The sequence below is a fragment of the Agelaius tricolor genome, unplaced genomic scaffold (genome assembly GCF_023055355.1).
Source record: "Agelaius tricolor isolate 1412-34295 unplaced genomic scaffold, bAgeTri1.0.p SCAF_1, whole genome shotgun sequence".
NCBI lineage: Eukaryota > Metazoa > Chordata > Aves > Passeriformes > Icteridae > Agelaius > Agelaius tricolor.
This window is the reverse complement of record NW_027269261.1, coordinates 41,356,140-41,379,007: the sequence shown is the minus strand read 5'-3', so window position 1 is coordinate 41,379,007 and position 22,868 is coordinate 41,356,140. Positions and strand designations below refer to the sequence as shown.

The following is a 22,868-nucleotide window of genomic DNA, read 5'->3' as shown; positions in this document are numbered from 1 at the left end:
CACCCAGTGCCAGAGATCTTTGCCCTGACTACATCAGATGTGAACTGAACAGGGCATGGAAGTGACTGCATGGGTTCTGCAAAGGGGTCTTGCCCCTCTGAGATGTCATTGCTCAAAGAGCTACTCAATATTTGTACAGTAATAGCCACAAAAAAATGGGACTGAACCCATGAAAATGGACATTCTCCTCATGGAGATAGCTGCATAATAAAAGGACTGAAAGACATTGGCTGACATCATGAGAAGAGTTTATTTCCCAAATGATTAATCTGTATTTTCAAGGCTCCCTGCAGTATAAAAACACAATGCTTTTCTGATCCTTGAAACTCCCTCCCTGTTGATACCTTTTGCTGAGTAACTAAACTGTTTCATAAATTATAGTTTGTTAGTGTTGTGCAACACATTATAGATGGCTCCTAAAGAAGGTATCAAAAGTACAGAAGGAACAGGAAAAACTACTCCTATTCAGATCTGCTGCACACAGGCTGCGTTCAGCTCTGGTGGGCAGAGGGAGGGCACAGGCTCCTTTCCCACTAGAAAAACAAATATTTTAAATTCATCTAGAGTACAACGTTCACTAGGTATTGTCTCCACCAGATTTTTGTTTCTAGCACAAACACTTAGTTCAAACCAGAACACATCAAATATTGCCTTGATTATCTAGGTAGCAAGCACCATGCCCTGTTGTTGGCACCACAAGAAGATGTCTCCTCAGCAGATTTGAGCTGCCAGTCAGAGGGAAGCAATCCATTCAAAGTCCTCCTAAGAAATCCCAGTCTGTTCTGTCAGCCGAAGCAGCACTGCAAAACCCACCAAGAGCCAATAAATACCCCACAGAGCAATTAGGCAACCATGCACTGACAGTCCTGCCCCTTCCCTACACCTCAGCTCCACCAACATCTCACTCAGACCCTTCCCAGCCTAATATATCAGATTTCCCAACACCACCAGCTACAGAAATGCCAGGGAAGGAGCTAAACGGAGAACTACAGCAGATCTCCTTGACACACAACTGATACAAATGGAAAACAGGTTTTATTTCTCCTTTCCCTATTAAATACATATAATCCATTTGATGTGCTACCCATAAGTTTGTATCGGTGAAAACATGTATTTCTAACTACATTATGTTAAAAAAACAAGGCAATTGCAATGATGTGACAAAATCTCCACTACTTAAAGAAAATCTCAGTGAGGAACTAGATGGACCATTCAAGGTTAATACATCTGTTGTGAAGGGAGATAGGACTTAATGATAAAATTTTTACCTCACATAAATTCTTCATAAATAGTTCCTGTAGAACTTTAATCATTTCATGAGCTACTGCCTATCCTGAAAACATCCAGAGAGGTCAGACAAGCCTAATGTAGCAAAAACAATCAGTTAGCAATGAAAACTTCCAGGACAACTGTAAGATTCTAAAAGATTCTTCCTATTATTTATTTGATCAACTTATTCAGGTTGATCAAAAATATTAACTATGAAAGGAAAATCAGCTCCAAATCCCGTAAATTAGCTTGGTTTTAGTGGTCAACCTTATGACCAGATATAACAGTAACATAAATTACTTTGCAAGTGCTTTCAGTATAAACATTTCTCCTGGGAAAAAATCCTGATATGGTAAAGTAAGAATGTGAAAGCAAAAATATTTCTCTTGCAGCAAGAAATGAGAAATGGGTACTTTTTTTCCTTTTATTCTTTCTTCTGGGAGGACAAAATGTCAGAGTTTTCTTGTTGTCTCAGGAAAGCTGATGCTGGCAAGCACCTTTCATTTCATAACTGCAAACACAAGGCATGAAATTTGATCTTTCATCAACATGAGATCAGTTCTTGTGGTCTAGAACTATTTCTGACCAGACCTTGCAATATAATAGAACCTTGCAATATAATAGAACCTGATTTCACTAGGGCATTTCTGGTGTGAATATCTGAAGGCAAGCCACGTGTCTGTAAGTTACCTGCAATATGCTTACTCCATTTAGTCTTTTGGAATTTGAAAACAGTGAGAGACGTATGTGACAATTACAGCCATGGTAATCTCTGGCACCCCGGAAGTACCCTCTGTACAGTTCCTCAGTCCCTGCTGAGGAACTGTACTGCCACATTAGTCTTGATGGAGGTGGATTTGTTTACTCCCTGTTGCACATCTCTGAAAGCCACAGCAGCATGGGCACTGTGCTATGGTAACACAGCTCCACTGAGCTATGTGGTCTCCTACTACCAGGAGATCAATACTTGGCTGCAGTGGGGAAATAGTCATAAAGCACCTGTCCTTCCTGTGCTTCCTTCACTTGGGCACACACATGTGCACATAGACACTGACACGTCCCTCTGCAGCTTCTGTCTCTGGCAGCCTACCCATGCTTCCACAAGGTTTACTTGCACTTCTTGGTTTATAGGGTGTAGAAAGCAGGGAAAGCAATGTGGAAAGTGTTATTCATTTCCTGTAATAGCTTGCTACTCACAGCTGAGGAGATTGTGGATGGGGAAACTTTACCTACAGGCTGCTGTCCTGTCAGATATATGAACACGAGCTGTCAACAGTCTGGTTACTGCTGTCTTGCAAAACAACAGTCAATATAATGTGGGAACCTACAAAACCTAATGTTCCTTAGGCACACTGGGTGATTAGATGTAAGACTGCAGCATACACATTATTTCCACAGTCTGTCTGAGTCAGCCCACTACACAGAGGGTTGTATTTTTCTACAGTTTTCTGCAGAGTCTCTGTTCAATATTTTCATGGCTTAGGGGATGATGAGACCCTTCAGTTTTGTACTGTGCTAGCTTCTTTTAATTCTCCTTCTCCAAAGGAAAAGTCTTCACTCACAAATAGCAAAGCAACTTCAGCACAGCATATGTGATCATATCAGAAGTTAATTGTCTCTGCTGCCTGTGTATTTCATAGCAATTAAAGCTATAAAATCTGTATTATAAAAAGTACAATGTAATTCAACATCAACTAGAATGCAGAGGCAGTTTACTGGGGTGCTTATGCAGACATCAACCAATTCAGTTTTGTCTTGTAAAACTAGAAACAGCTTGGCCCATGTTTGCCTTAAGTTGGTTTGTGTCACCTTGCCCACATCAAAAACCTGGCTGCTACAATTTTTCATCAGAAGAATTATTTTACAGATCATTGAGATTTTTGATACCATGTATGGGTCCTGGGTGATGATGCCCTTCATAAAGGTTTGGCTGTCTGAGCTCAGGATTAATGGAGAGACAGCACAGTCCACTGTCAGCCCCTCTTCCCTGGTGTCCCTGCAGAGGGGCTCCCATGCTGTGCTGGAGAGGCGACAACCCATCTGAGACTTGTTCCCACCTAGGGGACCTACTTTCCAGCTAAAACCTTGCTGCTTGGCCTCTGCTTGATCCACTGCTCCTGCCCCATTCCATCTGCACCATGGGCTCTGCTCATCCATGCCCATATCCCAAACTATAAGTGACCTCCGCCTTAAAGAGCAGCCCATACCTGGGGAGGCATGGGATGCCAGGGGCTGGGGCTGCCCCAGGTCCCCATGGCTGCCTGCTCCTCGTGGGGGTGGGACAGGCTCTGCCTGCCACAGGGAGCCCCCACTGTTCCCACTCCCTGGTCCTCACAGCACCTAACACTCGAATGCAGACTTCTTGCCTTTTACATTACATTTTTTACCATATTAAGAGGCAGTTGTAGTGGTTCCAGTAAAAAAGGAATTGGTCCCCTGAGACGAATGTGTAATGATTTTCTTTGGACGGAGGAAAGAAAATTCATTTTTAATTGAATAATATGAGAAAAAAGCCTTACATGTGCTAATTTGTTGGACTCAAATGTGTTTAGACTGGGTTGTTGGGATGTTTTGACATTGGGTAATTAGGGTAATTGGAGAAAACAGCTGGACTATTTGGACACTAAAGATTTTGATATGGGTAAGGTCACTCTGACACTAAGATCATGGAAGTGATATACATGTAAAGGAACTTGCACAATGAAACAAAGCAATTTTTAATATAACACCAAAGATACCTTTAAAAATACATTAATTAAACAGCTTGGGATTTTTCAAAAATGGATCTTTGGAGACATCTCCCAAACCACACCTTTATACTTCTACAGATGATCACATCTGCCATGCAATGAAGAGTGTGAGTATGAAACAGAAAAACAAACTGTGATAATAAAATAAGCAGTTTAACTTTATAAGTGTTTGGCTTTGGTAATAGTTACATAAGGATTTTTTTTTCCCTCATTCTGTAGGGATAAATCTGCAGCTATCTGTGAACATTTTGATATGTGTGGTCAGAAACAAATTTAGCAAAAGTAACAACCAACAGCTTGACCTGTCTTATTTCAGTCTCCTGTTAATAATAATTCAAAATACAAATGTCAATTTATCCCATACTTCAGATGTACCTACAAGATTGTCCTGCATGGCATGACAATTAACCAGTATTTATTACAAGCGTTTCAAGAACAGATTGATTGATCCTGATTTTATAAGATATTTCAAGGCTGGATAATATTCTACAAAATCTGCAAAATCCTTGGACATTTCAGCTACTCTGTATTAAAGACGTGTTTTTTTCTGAACACAGGGCTCAATAAGCTGATTTTTAAATGAGCCACATTTACGGTATACATTAAACCTTTCATCAGAAATAGATATTCACATATTAAAAATGGTAGAGGAACTTCTCAAGAAATTTGCAAAAAAAGGACAACAGTCTATTTGTATATTATATATACAAATATTTGTATATATAATATAAAAATTTATCTATTTGTATATTATATAATTTGCAAAAAAAGGACAACAGTATATTATCTTCAATTATCTTCAATTTCTATATTATCTTCAATATTAAAATAAGACAGTGTGATTGCTAACAAGAAGCTAAGTCAGAGAACCTGCAGAATTTGCTAATCTTGCAGAATACCTTTCAGATTAGAAAAGATTCACAGAAGCACAATCAGTTCATGAAACCTTTAAAACTGTATTAATTCCTGTTTAGCAGATATCCTGTTACTGATAGAAAACTGTAATTACAGCAGCCTGTAGTTTCATCCATGTTAACCTGTGCATGAAATACTGCAGCTGCTTGAAGTTTGTTCCTTCCAATTAAACTTGTTCTACTTAAAAATTGCTAGATTTCCTGCTAGATTTTTATCTTCTGACAGCTCTCTTTGGAAACCAACCTCTTTTGCATTACTATGCATCTCTGGAATACCACAAGAGTACATCTCCATCTCCTTAAAACATTAGCATTTTAAACACAGAGTTTCAATAAAATCCACCAATATTACAGAAATCTTTCAAACAGAAGAGCTGTTTGTTAAGTGTTTTCTCTAAAAATGCAACATTGCATAGGCAAATTGCCTTTTAAAAAAACTTACTTTAAAAAGCCCAAATTTCTTGTACTTTCTCTCTTTATGCTAACATAATTTTTAATCACTTGTATTTTTGATTGCATAGTTGTTATCATGAGAGAAAACATTCAGCCATTCATCTAATCAGATTAGCTAGGACAGATTTCACATGCTTTGTTATTGGTAACAGTTTTTTTTAAATTTCAGACAATGAAAAGCCATCAATCTACAAATGAAAGAAGTCAGTTAAAAGCAAACAAAAAGACCAAAAAAAGAAGTCAGCACATGCATGAACATGACTGGGGCAAGAAGAAAGCACTTACCCTAAGGTGCCTGGAGCTAGATGGCTATCCTGTATATGATATTGACACATTCTTCTTCTTTTGTAGTTTTCTTTTTTGATCCTTCAAAAATATGTATACATATCTTTGGATAGGTGTGACTCCTCACTCTCTATTTTTCAGCCCATGCTATAGCTGATACAATTTTCAGCCTTTCACAAATGGTCTTTGAGTAGATGAGGAAGCCATCCTTTCCACCAACTCAGTTTCCACTGGCTCCTGAAGAACCACAGAGGTGATGGTAAATAAATAGCAACAAGAGGGCAACTAAAACTGTGCCTTGCATGTGAGGTTGTTCTTGTACTCAGCCATCAATAAGAAACACAGCAGTGACCTGCCAGTCACCTAGGAATAAAGCATAAATATTTGCCAAAAATGTTTTGAACCTGCTTGTCTCCTGTGGTTCTGAGGGGCATTACACTGTCACGAATCTGGCCTTTAAGAGAAAATCAGGATTACCTAGCAATCCCTAATACATGTTTTCTAAGAGGCAGGGTTCCCAGACAAATTCCCAAACAACCTACTACATAGAGTGGGACTGCACTTCACTAGACAGATCAGCCACTCTCCACAGAATAAGGGAAGTGTCCATAACGAAGCTGAGTGTGGCTGATAAATTATCCCTAGGGTAACAGAGTACTGGGTATGTACTTTATTAGGTGATGAGCAGAAGAAAGGTAACATCTGGATTCACAGTCCATCAGGCTAAATCTTCCAAGTTCTCAATTCAAGTTCAGTTTATTTGAACAACATCATAACAGTTAAATGGATTCCCATGGCACAGATCCCAATTCAATATGGAAAATGAAATAGCAATAGCTCAATGGTGTCCACCTTTGACATGAAAAAAGCACTGAAGAAAAAGATCTGTCTCAGAGAGAGCAGATATTAGTCAACAGCTATTTAAGGCAGCAAAACAGGAAGCAGCAGAGATCTCTGGGCTAGAAAAAGCTTAAAATCTTGATCAATGTGCTACCACAACAATGCAAGCAACCTGAACACTGAAAAGCGAGCCCTTCTTTTCATAGCATCATTCACAGCTTCAGGTTAATAGACACGGGGGAGTCCTGGCCACATTAACTGAAATAACAGCACCAACTTGTTTCACACGGTTGCTAAGACAGAGGCTGCCTGTTGAAAACACGAACTCCCTTATTCCATGATTTCATAGGCAATCTGCAGGAGTTTTAACACAATGTGCAAGCATTTCTGGACAACATAGGACATTGCCAACCAAGGAGGCAGCAGGTAAGCAGCAGGAACCTCACCTGACATACTGCAATCAAGCTCGGGCAGGATTCCAGGCCATGGAGGACAGCAGGACTGATTGAGAGGCATGAGCTTTGAAAAAGAAACCTATGCACACTGAATGGGCCTGCCCAGATAATGCAGTCAGAATGAATAACAGGTATTTTAGCACTCCCAGCTTCATGAACTTTTCTAATTATTGTGTTGATGAAGCATACATGTATGCAACCTTAGGTCAAATTGAACAGAGTTGTATGCACAGAAAGTCAATGTCAGTGAGGTAATATGAATCATTTGGAGATTGTCTTACAGGTTGCTTGTAAGAAAATCATTTTACAAAAATGTGTGCATGTTATTTATAGCCCATTTTGTTTGTAACCCGTTTTATTTTGAAACAAGCATACTGATTTTGAAGGGAAAAAAAGAAACATAAAAAATGCTGAGACTTGAGCTTTTTTCTACACACATTTTTGGCATGAGCACAGCACCCCATTCTGTTGACTTTAACTGCTGTCTCTTCCAGGTTCTCCGCACTTCTATTTCAATTGAGCCAGTGCTTCCACCATGCTCAGGTATCTATCAGCCAATCTTTGTCTCCCAGAAGAGTCTTTGGAGCTTTCATTGAGCATGTTGTTTAAGAATGGCTGTGTCTTGGTGTGCCTTTGCCACAAAGACTAAAACTATCATATTCACAGGGGAAAAAAAAGTGGTAGTCCTATAGTAACAGTTTTGGTGGATATGGAATTAATCAAATTCATTGTAAGAGAGTTAGCTATATTTTCCCTGAAAAGGGAATTATAGGATTTTAACAAGTTTTATTTCATGAATTAGTGGCTATTTCAGTGGACCTTTAGGTTCTGTAGTCACATGCATTTGTCAACAACACGTAAGAAGGACAAATATGACAACAGGATTGATTCAAGAAAGTAAACACCATCTGGTAGTAATAAAGAGCATGGAGAGGTGATTTTATACTCTATATGCCCAGCATATGCCCAGTGGTATCCTTTTGATCAAATTCTACCTGTATGTACAAAAAGCTGCCAACATGTTTCTGTTATGAACTGCACCACCATGCAGATACACACAGAAAAAAAAGATTTTATCACACCTCCCAGGCTTCATATCCAAACATGCACACTGGCAATATCAGTTTCAGGCACTTCAATTATCTCCAAGCTCCTCTGCACACTCCTGCCCTTATGCGGTAGACCCATAGTTTCCCTAGTTACAGATTCAAGAGGGCAAACAGATGTCCAATTGGGAGTTTGTCTTGCTCAAACTCCCATAGCAGAATGTTATGGAGAAGGCTGGACACACCCATTATAAATACTGTGGAATATCAGAATTGCTATTATGAAATCCCTCCTCTGGGACCCATGTACAGCTGAACCTGCAGCTCCTGCACCCACAACACACAGGCCACAATCAGAGATCCACTTCAGCTGAGTGCCTGCTTCAGGCATTTCTGCTCTCCAAGTAACACCGGGATGTACAGAAGCTAACTGATATTCCCGAGACCCAGGACAGAAGATGCACTTGTGACACCTCTCTTTAATAGGAAGGACTGAAGCATAGTGAGGCAGAATCATTTCTGATCTTTTAGAAGAGTGTACTGGCAGGGCAAACCATCTCACTTTCCCTCACCCATGCTACTTTGCCATCTGAACTGCCTTGCAGACATCTGGCACACATCACACAACTTCTGAATCAATACAGGATACAGAATGTGTGTATATTGACATATGCAGCCCTTGGGCTATTTCACAGTCACAACAAATGAAAGGAAATTAGGTAATCAGCTCCAATTATACCTTGACAACAGCTTCTAAATCTCACTTCACTGAACAGTTTTCTAGCAAAAACAGAAGCAGTAAAAAAATAATCACAAAGTTTTAAAAGATGTTGACCTTTATTCAAGCAAGAAGCACCAGGTATGAGAAAGGATATAGTCCAGGCACACATGCACACCTGCTTTGCTGTTGTTGACAGCAGATAGCTGCAGGGCTCTTCCTGAGAGACATCCTGCATACCACAAAAGAGCTGGAGAGTATGAACTGTGACCCCCTTCAGCTTTGATAGACTTGTCTTTTTTTTTGCAAACTTTCTCATCCATCATGCACACTCTTTCTATAATGTTTGTCTCAATTTTACGAAGATCCCTGGAGGGAATTTCATTGCATCTCTGACACTGCTTTAATTGCTGTCAGCTGGAAATAGTGAGTTTTTACATGTGATTAATCCTATTTGTAACCTCCTAATTTCATTGGAGAATTCTGGTTGCTTCTTACTTCTATTAAATGAGTGAGATTTCCTGACACAGTTGTAAAATGAATCTCACTTGGGACCCCCAGGTGTGTTGAGAAGACTCAGGATAGCAGTTTTAAAGAAATAATTTACTTTCATAACAAGGAAAGATACTGTGCGACCTTTTGATTTCTCCTGTCATAATAAGCAATGCAGACAGTAAAAGCTCTATTCTGTCATTATTTAAAATGATAATCATGAGAGCTGCTAAAATAAAATCAAATATCGCCTGAGGCAGTTCCTGAAGAGACCTGAGATTTGAAGGGAGATGGTATTCTTTTTGTTCTTTTCAGTCTTTAGATTACACAAATTCATCAACTAACAAACACAGCTGCCCTGTAGCACTTCCAACACAGTCAAAACCTAACAACTTAGAAATCTTGTCAAATGAAAACTAGCACTAGACTCCTATGCATCATTCCCTTAGACCAAAACACATAAACAAAAAATATCAGATCAAAGCAGTCAGATCAAATTACATAAACTTCATGGGAAAAATATCTGACATCCTGGTTATTAACCTCAAGGGAACTTTAAGCTTTTATGGGGGTTTTCCAATCATTGCTGAAAAACAAATGGAAGAAAAGGTTTGCATGGTAATGTATATGGTCTACCCCTGCATATACATATATATGGCTGACATGGCTCATCTTAAGGTAGAAAATGGCAATGTAGGGAATTTATTGCAGCTGATGGATACAACATGCTGAAGCCACAGAAGGCCTACAGTAAGAAGTTCTTCATAATGCCTGACATCTCTCTGAGTTTGTCAAGAGAGCCTTTGGACCATGTTTCTCAGAGGGTTCTTGGTGCTGCTGCTATAGAAAGAGAGTACACTCAGAGTCTGTAACACAGCAGCAAGAACAGCTCTCAGCTCTTTGGTCTGCACTCACAGGATAGAAGCATCTTTCATCCAAACCCATTTCCTCTTCTTCTTTGAAAGGTAGGGAAGGGCAGTGGGCAGAAAAGCTTCAAGCTCCATCTGACCTGCACACAAAAATTGGAAGAGGCATCCAAACATTTACATTATTCTTTGTAGGAAAGACCAGGCTGGATTGATTCAGGGCTCTTTTTCTTTAGGGGAGAAAGAGTTTTGCACCATGAGAGGAAACACATACCACAGGCTGAGAACCCCAGCTTTAGGGCTATGAAAAGGTTCAAACACTAAGCTCTCACAAGTCAGGAAATACCAAGCAGATGACACTTGGCTCTCTGCACTGTGCAGAACTCTTTGGCCAACAGTATGACAAGACCAGAGAATAGACAATTTTGTTGATCACTTCCTGTAATGTTGAATTGCTTGCTCCAATTCTTTACATAAGGCAGAGGAGGATCAAACATATGTATTTTTCTGTGCGCGCATGCGTGTGTGTGTGTGTGTGTGTGTGAACACAGGCATAGACTATACAAAATAACCAGCTTGGATAATTTGCAGAGGGTGTAAAGAACCAGACTCTGCCAGAACTGCCTAAGGAACTCTACTATTTGTATATCCTCCGTTATTTGTGTTCAGTCTCACCTGCAAGAACATGTAATTCAAGATTTATTTATTACTGAACTTGAAAACTGTGGCAGAACCAAGAAAGTGAACCAGAATGAGCCTCTTTTGCCCAAAACATTGTACAAACACAAATAGCTTGCAGTCTATACATAGAAAAGGCATGTAAACACTGAAGATGAACTAAGGAAAGATCAACTGGATGGGGAAGGAGAATACTGGAGAAAAATCTACAGCAGCCAGAGAGAGCCCAGTCACAACTATGAGTCCCAAAAGACGCCAGTTTCCAGGTCCTTTGGGCTCACTCCCAGCAGCAGTGTTGCAGCTAGCTCTTCTTTCACCTCAATACTACATGAATTGTGAACCTGTGGTTATCTCACCAGTCCTTCTACCAAACCAGCAGTGTTGTGTCTACTGAGCTTTAGTGGGTCTGTCACCAGCCACAAAAATGAAAAAATTAATCTCTATCAGCCATTTAGTCTTGGTATCAGATCTGGCTTTGTCATGTAGTAGGAAATACCCTGACTCTCTCATTGCTGTAGACCTCTCCTGATCTTGCAGCTAATGAACATAAATACTGACACTTCATAAGAGAAGTACTTGATATTCATTTTGCAGTGGAGAAAATTGCTGTACTAGTTACAGACAAGTAGACACTTGAGCTTTGCTTTTTGCCATTTTCCCTTCAGAGTGAAATCAATTATCCATGCATGAATATTGCCTTGTAATTTTATTGCAAATTAATGGAAGTCCATTATCAAGCAATGACAGAACTTTTGCTCTGGGAGTCATTCAGCACCTGAAAAAGGGAAGTTTAAACAGAAGAGCAATTTACCAAATGAACACTTCTTTCAAAAAAACTTTCCCTTTCTTTCAGAAATGTAATTTATGGAACCTTTCAAGGAGAAAACATGATGGGAAGATAAAACCTCCTGTTTAAAGCTCAGATTTGCAACTAAATCCACTTAGGCTGAAATCTATCAAAAATTTGGCATGCTTGGAAACTGCTGTCCCAGGAGGAGATGGTCTGAAATACAATCCCATTAAATACAGTGTAAAAAATAAGTTGTCCACTTTGTTTGGGCTTGCTCACCAGAATTTATGTAATAAATGCTGCAAAAAGAAACAGCATGCAATGAAATTAATATGCCCTACGCTTTCTGCAGACTGAACCCCTCCTCATGTCTCATGGCCAAGAGCATCTCATATGTTAGGCCATATATTCTCTCTTGTTCTCATCAGCCTGCTCTGAGCTCTCATGAATGCTAATTCATGTTAATTAATGTCAAGCCACACCATGTCATTAAAGACACTTTCTTTTTGCAGAACTCTTCTACCTTCCGATAGTTTGTGTCAAGACTTTTTTCCACTTGAGATTTCTCCCATGCGACTTCCCATCTGATGTGCAACTGAGTGGCAAGTACTGAAAAATCAAGGCCCCCAGCTGCTCCCCTCCTCCCCCTTGGACTACTGGGGAGGGAAACCAGGGCTTGCCCTCCTTTCTTTCAGCCCTTGCCGGAGGAGACGGCGCAGACCGCGCTGCTCTTGCTCTCCCTCCCGTGGTGGATCCCTGCAGTGCCATGGAAGAGGAGAGGTGACCTCCCTGCCCCTGAGGACGCTGCACAAGCGGCGCCACCGCTCTGTATTTGCAACGGAATGGACAGGGGGAGAAATGGAGAAATACCTGTACGGACCCTCCCATCTCTGCTTTTTATTTTGAGTCACTTAAATCTTTGATGGCTCTCTTCCAAAAATGAGCCATACAACACACCAGAGATAATTTACTGAACAAATAAACCTATGGCTAACTCAAAGCCTGATTTGGTTTCTATGTTGACAATCTTTTTCATTTCTGCACCCTCTTGTGGGGACAAAGGTATCTTTACAATATGTGCTACCCTCGAGGACATAGTAGCATACTTATTTCAGGACCAGGTTTCACTCACTTGATTTCATTTCTTTGATAGAAACTTTTACTTTAAGAAGTGACATTTGCTACAGTGATTTTTCACTCTAGAAGATCCATCACCCCACGTGACAACTGCTCCCTTGACTTAAGCAGCATTATACAGCACTATAGGTAAAAAAAGGTGATGCACAGTGACCATACCATTAACAAATATAACTTTACAGAGCCAGGGTCAGTTTCACTAACACCCCTTTGTCCACACTAAGTGGCATCCATATGGAGGCTACAGTGAATGAGAACTGATTAAAATACTGTGATTAAATGAAATAAATAATTCTTCACTTGTATAGACAAGAACAACTAAGACAACTGAATCAGAGACCATTGGTAAGCTGTGTTCAACGTGTCCTCCTGCTTCTAATAGAGAATCTCCTTTTAATTTTAAGACCATTAGTTCACCTCACAGTCCCAAAGAGGAACACAGTGTGTTTGGATGACATAGAAAATCAGGATAAAGACAAGTGCACTGAAACCAGCATGGCATGCATGTATCAGCCTCACTGAGAAGAGATTCTCACATTTTAGTATCCCCACCTTTCTGACATGCTGTCAATGCTATACTTCTACCTTGTATTCTCAGAACAGCAGCCCCACAGCCTAGATTCTACCATTTGCAGGAAGATGCCACTGAGAAGAGCAGCATCTAGCAAAAAAAAAAAAAAAAAAAAAAAAAACAACATTTGAGAAGCAATTCTCTAGATGACATAGATGACATGATTTAGGTCCCCAGCTCACACATTTTGTATTCTGTGATACTTCCAGACACATGGTCTGATTTAACAGCATTTCTGTACAGGTAGACATGTTGCAGTTAAAATATGGTTAAAATCATTTGCATGTCTACTAAAATGTCACCCACTCCTCTCCTCATCCTTCAAAGTAGTAATGAGACTCAATGGCAGATTTTACTCAGACTAAACTCAACCATTCCTCCACTTTAGTCCAGATAAGAGCAAGAAAAAATAATGGAACTGAGGCACTGGCTTCCCACCCTGACATCCAGGGGTCACCTGCAATCTGCAGGTTTTCTCTGTACTGCAGCTTGCTACATGGATCATAGTGAGTCCATTTTGAATACCAAAAAAATTATTCTTTATCTCTTGCTACTTGCATTTCAAAAACCGTACAAATCTCTCCTGATCTTTTACACCATTGACTCACTGATAATACCTTGTTCTAATTCTGAAAAAAAGGTCAAAATATTAGTAATTGCATGATAAAGGTAGGCCAAGTAAGAAGACTGTGAGCACTTCATGGCACCAATTTTATTCAAAGAATCTGCAAAATACAGCATGAAGCCATGACTTAACAAGCATTCCAAAGTAAAGGAATTTTTATTTATTTGCATGTAAGTACTCCTTAGATGCTCTAGGAGAGATTCAAAGATTTATAGCACATGTACGACAGCTAATTTGTATACAGTTCAAAAGTGAACACCTAAAAGACAAGAAAGTATATTATTACATCCTCAAAACAAATTTAAGGCAACACAAAAGAAAAAAAAATGATCTTTACTCAGTAACTCAAAAGATGACACAACAAGCAGCCTAAAGTAAATGAAGGGAAAAAAGCTAGGTTTTGGATAGGTATGATGTAAACAGTCTCGAGCAAGTTTTCTAGCAACCCACTGAGCAAGCCAGAGAGAGAGCTGGAAAGGATTGCCTTCAGGAAATGTTTTCTCTTTCTGTCCCAACCAGAATTCTAGGTTGCATTCTCTATTAGCCTGGATTTTCAACAGCTGATGAAACACTTAGTGGTCATTTTTAAAAGGTAACAAATTAGAGAGGGGAAAAAAAATCACTGAAGGGCAGTTACTAACTCATCAAAGCAATTTGTTCTGCAAGAACCAGCTGAAACTTCCATTTGGGAGACTGACTTCACGAGTTCTGTTGTAAAATGTGATTTGCTGCTTGAGGACCGCTGATAATTTGGTACAGTCATATTAAGCAACCCTCTGATACTAAGTGTTATCACACCAATCTAAAAACTAGTCCATATTCTTCTAGGTAGCTTTCAACTTCCCCATAACTGAAGTTTGTATCCTTGTATCCCATGCACACCACTGCACTACAGCAACGGCTGTAATTCAGACCAATTCCCTATGTACATGGGGCAGCTAGACCAAGACTGAAAAACTGCAGGAAAAAAATCCAGGTATTTATGCTATACCTTCTCTTCTCTGCTTAGTTTATTTGTTTATGGGGAATATCATGTTACATCTCACTATCACTCCTTTTCTTTTGGCATAAATTATTACATGTGAGATTAGCATATTGCAAATTTTTTCTGAAGTATTTTCTCTTTCCAGGTTTGCCTCCAGTGTTGCACTGTTGCACTACCACTGTAGATAATATTAAGGCAGTGATTACCAATTAATAACCAGAAGTGGATAAAGAAATGTCAAGAGAAGCGTATCCTGTGAAAATACACAGGGCTGTTGAGACCAAATGACTGACATCACCAGAATTTTGCTGTAGAAGACAGCAGAGGGGCAGAGGACGCAGTATTCACAAAGTCAAAAACTACTGTGACTATATTAATTTGGAAGAAAGGACTGCAAATTTTAATTGTGAAATGGCCTTCATCGTGAATCTACAATGTCAACTCTTTAAAAATCTACCTCAGAGCACAATACTGAATCAAACAGAAATTAGGATGCATTTAGGTTTTGATTCTTAAGAAAACACAAAATTTTTGGAAATCCCTGAGTCCTTTGCAAGATGTATCCTCCTTTCACTCTGCAGATTGCCCAAGAATGTTTGAATTTGTTCAGATAAAAAATGTCACTCCTGAACCAAACTCGGACCTTCATTACTGTTCAAAAATAGGTCTTTGATTCCAACTCTTTCTTACTCAGTTTTTAATTTTCAGGCGCCTCTGCACTTCCTGGTCTCAGGCCTGACAGGAAATGAAGCACCAAAATACCATGAAAATGGCTGCGCCTGTGGTGAGGCTGGTCTGGCTGAAGAAATGGAAATATGAGCAAAGTCCCGAGCAAGCCAGATCTTGAAAAGATCTGTAGCCTGGTTTCCAGACCAACAGGGTTCAGATAGGTTTTAGATAGCAGCTAAACCTTTGGAGGCTTTTCAGAATGAACTAAACCTTGAAGTTTGACCATTGTCAAGAAATACAGCTGTTCCTCGAGGTATTCAGGAGGCAACAGGGGGCCAATGACAGCACCAAAAGTGGACACAATATGCATTATCTACTTCTTTTTGTTTGCTCAGTCCTGCTCTTCCCTCCCCACTCACATTCATTTCTAGTCTTCAATTCTAGTTTTAGAAATCTTACGGGCATGCAGTCAACTGACCATCTTCATTAATGTCTTACACATTATAAGGTGCAGTTTATGTTGGCTGCATGCACAGAAATTACTTCTGACCCCTGATGAAAAGTTTGCTGACACTTTCAATCAATTCCCACAGTTTTTGGTGTTGTTTCTTTAATAAGAAGTGTCTTGAGAGTTTATTGCAAGGAAGCATTGTTGAAAGTGTTTTATTTTCAGAGCTGATGTACCCTTGGTTGTACCAATGCCCATTTGCAGTAACAATGTTGTTAGGATCTGGAGCCACTTTACAATTTTATTTATGGTCTTGGTTTTTCAGTCACAATTAGAGTAACTTTTCCAAATGTTTTGGTTTGCAGGCGCCATCCAAATGGGTCCTTAACTTGGAAAGCTTTGATTGTGTTTACCTTCCCTTTACTGAACTACCTTAGCGGTCCATCTTATATTGGTCAGTGTTGTGGAAGCTATCCAGCACACTAAATGCTATTGAATACTCACAAAGCATGTGCCAAGGGAGAAAAAGAAAACAATTGTTTCCCAAAATATTCAGCTGCTGATGAAAAAAACTATTACCAGGCAGAGGTGTTCATTTCAAGAAGTAATTTCAAGCAAACTTTCTTCCTTTGTAAGATCTATCAATTGTATTGGAAAAGCACATGGTGCAGCAAGGCTTTGAAAGTATAAATAGTTTGTGGTATGTTGCAAGTCATCAAGATTTTAAAATAAGAAACACTTGTATCCTATTGTTTGTAGAAGTACATCCACACACACAACACTGCAACTGAGATAAAAGCAAAGTTGATGGTTTCAAAAATGCAGTATAAACAATGACAAAGTGTGTTGGTAAGTGCAGTGATCATAAACTTACTTATTTGAGGAACAAAATGAGCTTTCTTCACAGCCCTGTGTTTCAAAACAAAAGTATCTATATCCTCAAGATATGCCTAATTCCCCTAAAACAAGAAGTCAGCAAGGCTCAGATCTCCTCAGTTTCATACATCCAGAAAGAACGGATACATCTCACAGAACAGAATAAACAGAATAAAATGCAGCATTGCAAAAACATTCCAACAACATCTTACAAAAATTGCAGAGTGCTTCCTGGTTTTCTATTAACAAGGTAAAAGGACAAGGCTATTTAAGATATTTTGTGGAATGTAAGAATGTTTTACATTAGTATTTGACACAAGGGGAGAAAAGAACAAGAGTAGCCAAACTGGCTACAGTCCCTCCAGATCTCATGGGTTCTTATGAGACAGCTCTCAGCCTACCTTTCCATAAGGAAAGCCATTGTTCTGTTGCCAATATTTGTTCATTTGAAATAACAGTAAATACAACAATAAAGAACATTATCCTCCTGCATGCATCCCTGAGGCTCAGTTTGCAATTAATAATTGGAATATTACATTTCACCTCACTTTATCTATTATTGCAATATGGTCCTACTCAGGAGACCAGAGTCCAGGAGAAACCTTAGCAAAAAGTAATCCTGGTGACAAGAAGACAAGACTGGTACAAACTCAAAGTAACTTTGGACTATGTCTAACCCAGTGAGGACATAGAAACTCTGAAACTCTTAGACCCTGGTGTACATCATAGCTTCCCTAATAAAGACTCAGGTATGCATCAGCCCATCTCTCATCAACCCTTCTCTATCCTGGCACATAGTCAGGCAGTCAAGTAAGTTCTGTCTGGGTCCGCAGTTTGGGCAGAGAGGGACAGATTACAACACTCGCACTCACTTTAGATATAACCATGAGGTCCAAAGGACCAGACTCTAAACAAATTGGAGCATTTCAACTACCTGCTGACAATTCTGCCTGCCAGAAATCGCCCTAATAGCTGTTATGTAGTAGGAAGCCTATGCGTATCACTCCTTGCAAACCTGCAGTCACATAAGAGTGTTAAACAATCAGAAATCTCTAGGAGATATTATTTGTGTGAAAACTCTGTGATTTATTGCTATTGGACTATTGCAAAGCTTCCAACATATGAAAATCACACATTCACCTGGACTACAGACATGGGTAGTTCTTGTGGGTATTGCTGCCCAAGTGAAATGCAAAAATATTATTCCTAAATAAATGGGGAAACAGGTCTGTAAACTACTGAAAGTCTTTTCTGAAAGTAGTACTTGATCCGTTCCTCGAGCTAGTGAGGACATAAAGTTAAAACAGGCCAGAGATCTGTTTATATGGATGAAAATCTTAAAGACAGATGTTGATATCCTCCCTCCCTGCCATGCCATCACCCAGTTTGTTGCTTAAAGCTCAGGCAAGGAAAAAACCTCCGATCCATGTATTACCTTTCAGAAAATGGTAGAGTGGCTTTTGCTAGAGGGAACTATAATTTTATTGTCTCTGCCAAGGTTCATCTTATGTCAGATTTACGACTGCGGTAGACTGTTCCCCTGATATTGTCACCACCTAGCAAGAAGAGTATACCTCTGACAGTATTGTGATCAGGGATGTGCATTCCCTCTCCATGATCATCCCATCGTTTTGATAAAACTCAGATCCTCAGTGAAACACACCCTGTTCCCATGACCTCTGTTTGTTTATGAAAATTTCAGCCTTTCTCTGTTATTCTTCAAGCCACAAATAAAAATAAAATCCGCATATGATGTGTAGAAAAGAATGGCTATTCTCAGTCGCCACACAGTGGCACAGCAGGTGAAAAAAAAGACATAGATTTTCTTGGTTTTTCTACACAGCTTGGGTTTGTTGTTCCTTGTAATTATGCAGATACTATCCATGGATGTTTGAGAAAGGTACATGTGGAGAGGGGTTATATAGTCTGTGAGCTACAAGCAAAATGACTACACGAGTTAGGAATGATCAAGCGGTGTGGTATTTGTTGCCGTAATAGCACTGGGCTTTTATTATTGTTTAAAGAGGTAAGTACAGAAATAGTAGAAATAAACCTGCTTCACTCAAAGTTCAGCCTTGTGGGAAGATGTAGAGAGTATATGTGCATCAGTGTGTGCGTGTGTTATTTTGCTCCTATGGGTGTCTGCCTGTCCCTTACTTGTTTTAGGGAAGGATTTCCAATGTATTCTAGTCTAGTATTTTTATGGGTGAGTCCTTTCCGTAAGAAGAGCACAGGCAGCGGAAAAACTAACGTGAGCTCACTTCCTACAGTCCTCTACTAACAAGGCTAGCTGCACCTACTAAAATGTTCAAGTTCATTTCAGTCTGAAAGCTTGATGTCTTCAAAACCATTACCTTTTTGGTAGCAGAGGCAGGAGGTGGGCATTCCACCAGATTTGACGTTTCTGCTCATGGTTCATAAAGATGCAGACTACTCTAAGGTACAGAAATGAGTAATGCACACTTTGAATTGGTGAAGGAAGGAACAGAGGGACTTGTAACATCACTCAGATAACAGCGAAGTCAAATACATTTGCATGAGTCTATGGCATTTAATTTTTTAAGTTTGCCAAAGTGCCCTTGGCCAGATTTTTCTTCCCTTTTGTGATGCAGACAATCCCTCACTGAATGAAAAGTATATTCTGCAGTGATTTATATCCATATTTTAAATGGCTTTAACATCATTTGGGTTATGTATCATCTGAAGATATTGTAACAGTCACAATCACTCTTACTTTACATTTGGACAAACTAAAGTTTGGTAGCATTTCCAGTTTACTTCCACACTAATATTTAGAACTCTCTTTATGTACAGAAAAAAAGAATATTACATGTCCTATCTTGCAAATAATGTTTATACATTTGTTAAAGTGAACTTGAAAGTAAATTTTAATGTTAATCTGTTTATTAGAATAGTATATATCACCTGACAGTGTAAGGGGGCTTCAAATGACGGTCTTAAAAAGTAAAATATGAGAATCATTTGACTTTATGTGTCCCACACTATAAAATACCATACACAATAAAATTCATGGAGCAAACTCAGTCCTTTAGGGTTTTCAGTTAGCAGCTTCTAATCTACAAATCATTTAAGAGGAAAAAAAAAAACCCAAAAAACAAAACAAAAAAAAAAAAACCAACAAAAAAAAAATTTAGTCAACAAGGCAAAACTTTTCCTGAAAGAATTTCAGGTATGAACAGCTCAGCCATCTCCCACAGCCATTTCACCTTGAGCTGTCCCTATAGCACCTTATTCAGTAAAGGGTGAAAGAATAAAAAAAAAAAAAAAAACCAAACTCAACTCTTGGGATTTTACAGAAATTTTCTGAAAGACTTAAACAAAATAGGGTCTATTTCACTTTGCAGCTGCCTCTAACTTTACCATAATAAACTCTAAGCGGGTAGCCTTCACCAAAACACTTAAAAACAGCTTGAAAGAGGTATTTGCTGCCCGTTATGTTTACTCAAGCACTTGTTTAAAAACACACTTAAGGAAAATGTTTTTATTTCTACAGATTGCATTAATTGTAGCTTTGCAAACACTGCAAGCTCTACAAGACTGAACTGAGCTATTAGCTGCAAACCTCAGGTCTTGGCTAGAATAGTGGTTATGGCTTATTTAGTAAGCCTAATGAATTGGCTCACCCATCTCTACGCGGAGTTCCATGTATAGCACCATGGAGCCTGGAACAGCCAGAAAGGCTTGTTTCATGTTGCTTTATAATTAAAATGAAGTAAAATCGGTCAGCCCGAGTCGGTCCAAAAGCGAACCTCACTGCAGCATTATTCCTCTTCGGGCAAATAAAAGCATTAACACGGACATTAAGGCCGGACCGAAGCTCTGCGGGGACCCGCAGTAAAACCTGCTCTTCGCAGCCGCGGGCCGCGCTCTCCCCGGAGGCGCCCGGCGGGGCGGCGGTGCCGGCTGCTCCCCGGGCGAGCCGCGGTGGAGCTCCAGCCTAGCCGGGGCTCCAGCCTGGCCAGGGCTCGCTCCCGCCTGGCCAGGGCTCGCTCCCGCCTGGCCGGGGCAGGGCGCAGCGCTCGGCCCGGCAGCCGCGGGCGCCTCTCGCCGCCCCTGAGCCGCATCGCTCGCTCAGGTGCTCCCGGGACCGGCCCCGAAGGCGCCCGCCGGCGAGGTGGCCTTACCGTGAGGGCGGAGAGCTTCTGTGCCGGCACGGCGGGGAGCAGCTCCGGCAGCAGCAGCAGCAGCGGCACCCACATCCTGAGGCGGCGGCGGCGGGCACGCAGCGGCTGCGGGTGGCTGAGGATGGGGACTCTTGGGATGTCGCTCCCCCCCCGACGCCTGCTTTGGCTCCTTTTCAATCGCTCCGGCTGGGAGGTCCCAGATCAGGTCCTCACTTTTCTTTTTCCCCACCCCAGTCCTTAAAATTTAGGGAAGCCTGTAAAGCTGAGAGGCGGCACTTTCTCCCTCTCTCTGTGTCCCTCCCTCGCTCCTCGGGAGTCAGCTCCGGCTAGGAGATGCTCCCCCAGCCTCTCCTCTCCCGGAGCCCTCCCACTGCCGGGGGAATCTGCCGGACGCCGCCGCCTCCCCCGGGGCGCCGCGCCTGCCTCCGCCTCGGGCGGGCTGCTGTCTAGCCCTGGGGGTCCCTTTCTCTCCCTTCCAGCCCTGAGCCCTCTGTGGCAGGGAAAGCGGGAGGAAACGACCGGGACGGGAAGGGAGGACCCACCACCAGCTCCGGGAGCACGCGGGAAGGCACTGCCGCGGCTGCGGAGGCTGGCGGTGTGCGACCTCTCCGAGCCGCTCTGCCCCTTTTCCTCTTATCCTTCCCCCTCCCCAGCCCGGCCTCCCCTTTCTCCTCCCAGACCCACAGATCCTCGCCGATTAACCCTCCCCGGTGCTCCCGGGGGGTCGCCGCTCGCTTCCCCCGCAGGGTTTATTCCTCCCCCACGCCCCCGCCACATGCTGAATCAACACGTACAGACACCGGCAGCCCCTGGCAGGCGGGGGAGGTGGTCCCGACCCCCGCCCCGGTGAGCCCCGACCTCCTACCGGAGCGCCCCTGCCCTGGCCCCGCCGCGCCTCCCGCGGGCACCGCACGGGGCGGGAGCCAGGAGCGTGGCATCCAGGTTTCTGAGCTGGGACAAAAGTCAAGGTGGCAGCTCCCGTGGGGCAGCCGGGCGTCGCTGGGGGTGCCCGGCGCTCCAGCACGGCGGGGAGCGGGCACTGCTGGCCCCGGGCGGGATAGCCCCTTGAGATGAGGAGGCTGCGGGGCCGCCTCTACGCGCGCAGTTAATGCCAGGTGAAACCTTCCACCCCAGAGCTGAGCTTTTCTTTCTCGTCTCTTAGGAGCCAAATAGAGGTCTGTTTATATTTCCTAACTGTGAAGGATCTCCTCGTCCCTGCTGCCTGAAAGAAACCCTTTCACTACAGTTTTGTCACTGGAGTTCCCCGCTCCTCCCGGGGACCCAACAGCTCACTGCCAGCTTGCAGAGATCTCCACAGATAAGTGGTACTACAAGAGACGCTGAAACTGTCAAGGCTTGCTTGACTCTCCGTGTGTGCGTGTTTGTGGGACGGGACACAAAAGGGCTTTAGGAAGGCTGCAAAGTGGCACACTCCCAACACACAAATGACAGACAATTTCTTCCAGCACGAAATCTGACATCCTTGCAGGCTTTGTCACAAGTGGCTCAGTGAGGGGCTCAGGGTAGAGCATGCTCTCTAAAGCAGTAGCTACATGCATGGTGAACTAAGGTGGAGAGAAGTAGGTATTAGTTACAGAGAAATTTGGGTGCCTTACCTGAGACACCTACACTGCTGACTTTTCCAGATCTTACAATGTTCAGTGGATGCAGCCAGCAAGGTAGTTGCAGCATTGCCAGGTCTCAATGAGCACCCACAGTCACAAAAATTTAAAAAGCACCCTTTTCAAAAACTTTTGTTTTATATTAGTGCAATACAACATTATATGATGCAATTTTTAACAAAGCATTTGCACACATCTGTGTGGAATATCTCTTGTTTAAATATTATCTCCTTT

General features: G+C 41.6%; 1 protein-coding gene across 2 annotated transcripts in view; it reads right to left on the bottom strand.

Moving 5' to 3' along the window:
• SMOC2 (SPARC related modular calcium binding 2) overlaps positions 1-21,624 on the bottom strand; it is a 137,973-nt gene extending 116,349 nt beyond the window's left edge. Inside the window, exon 1 of one of the 2 annotated variants that reach the window (XM_071431162.1) lies at positions 21,013-21,624. In XM_071431162.1, the coding sequence (XP_071287263.1) occupies positions 21,013-21,087 (75 nt within the window). In that variant the 5' untranslated portion in view covers positions 21,088-21,624. The remainder of the gene's footprint in view (positions 1-21,012) is intronic. The other variant, XM_071431155.1, reaches the window with a different exon arrangement.
• Between the last annotated feature and the right edge of the window lie 1,244 nt (positions 21,625-22,868).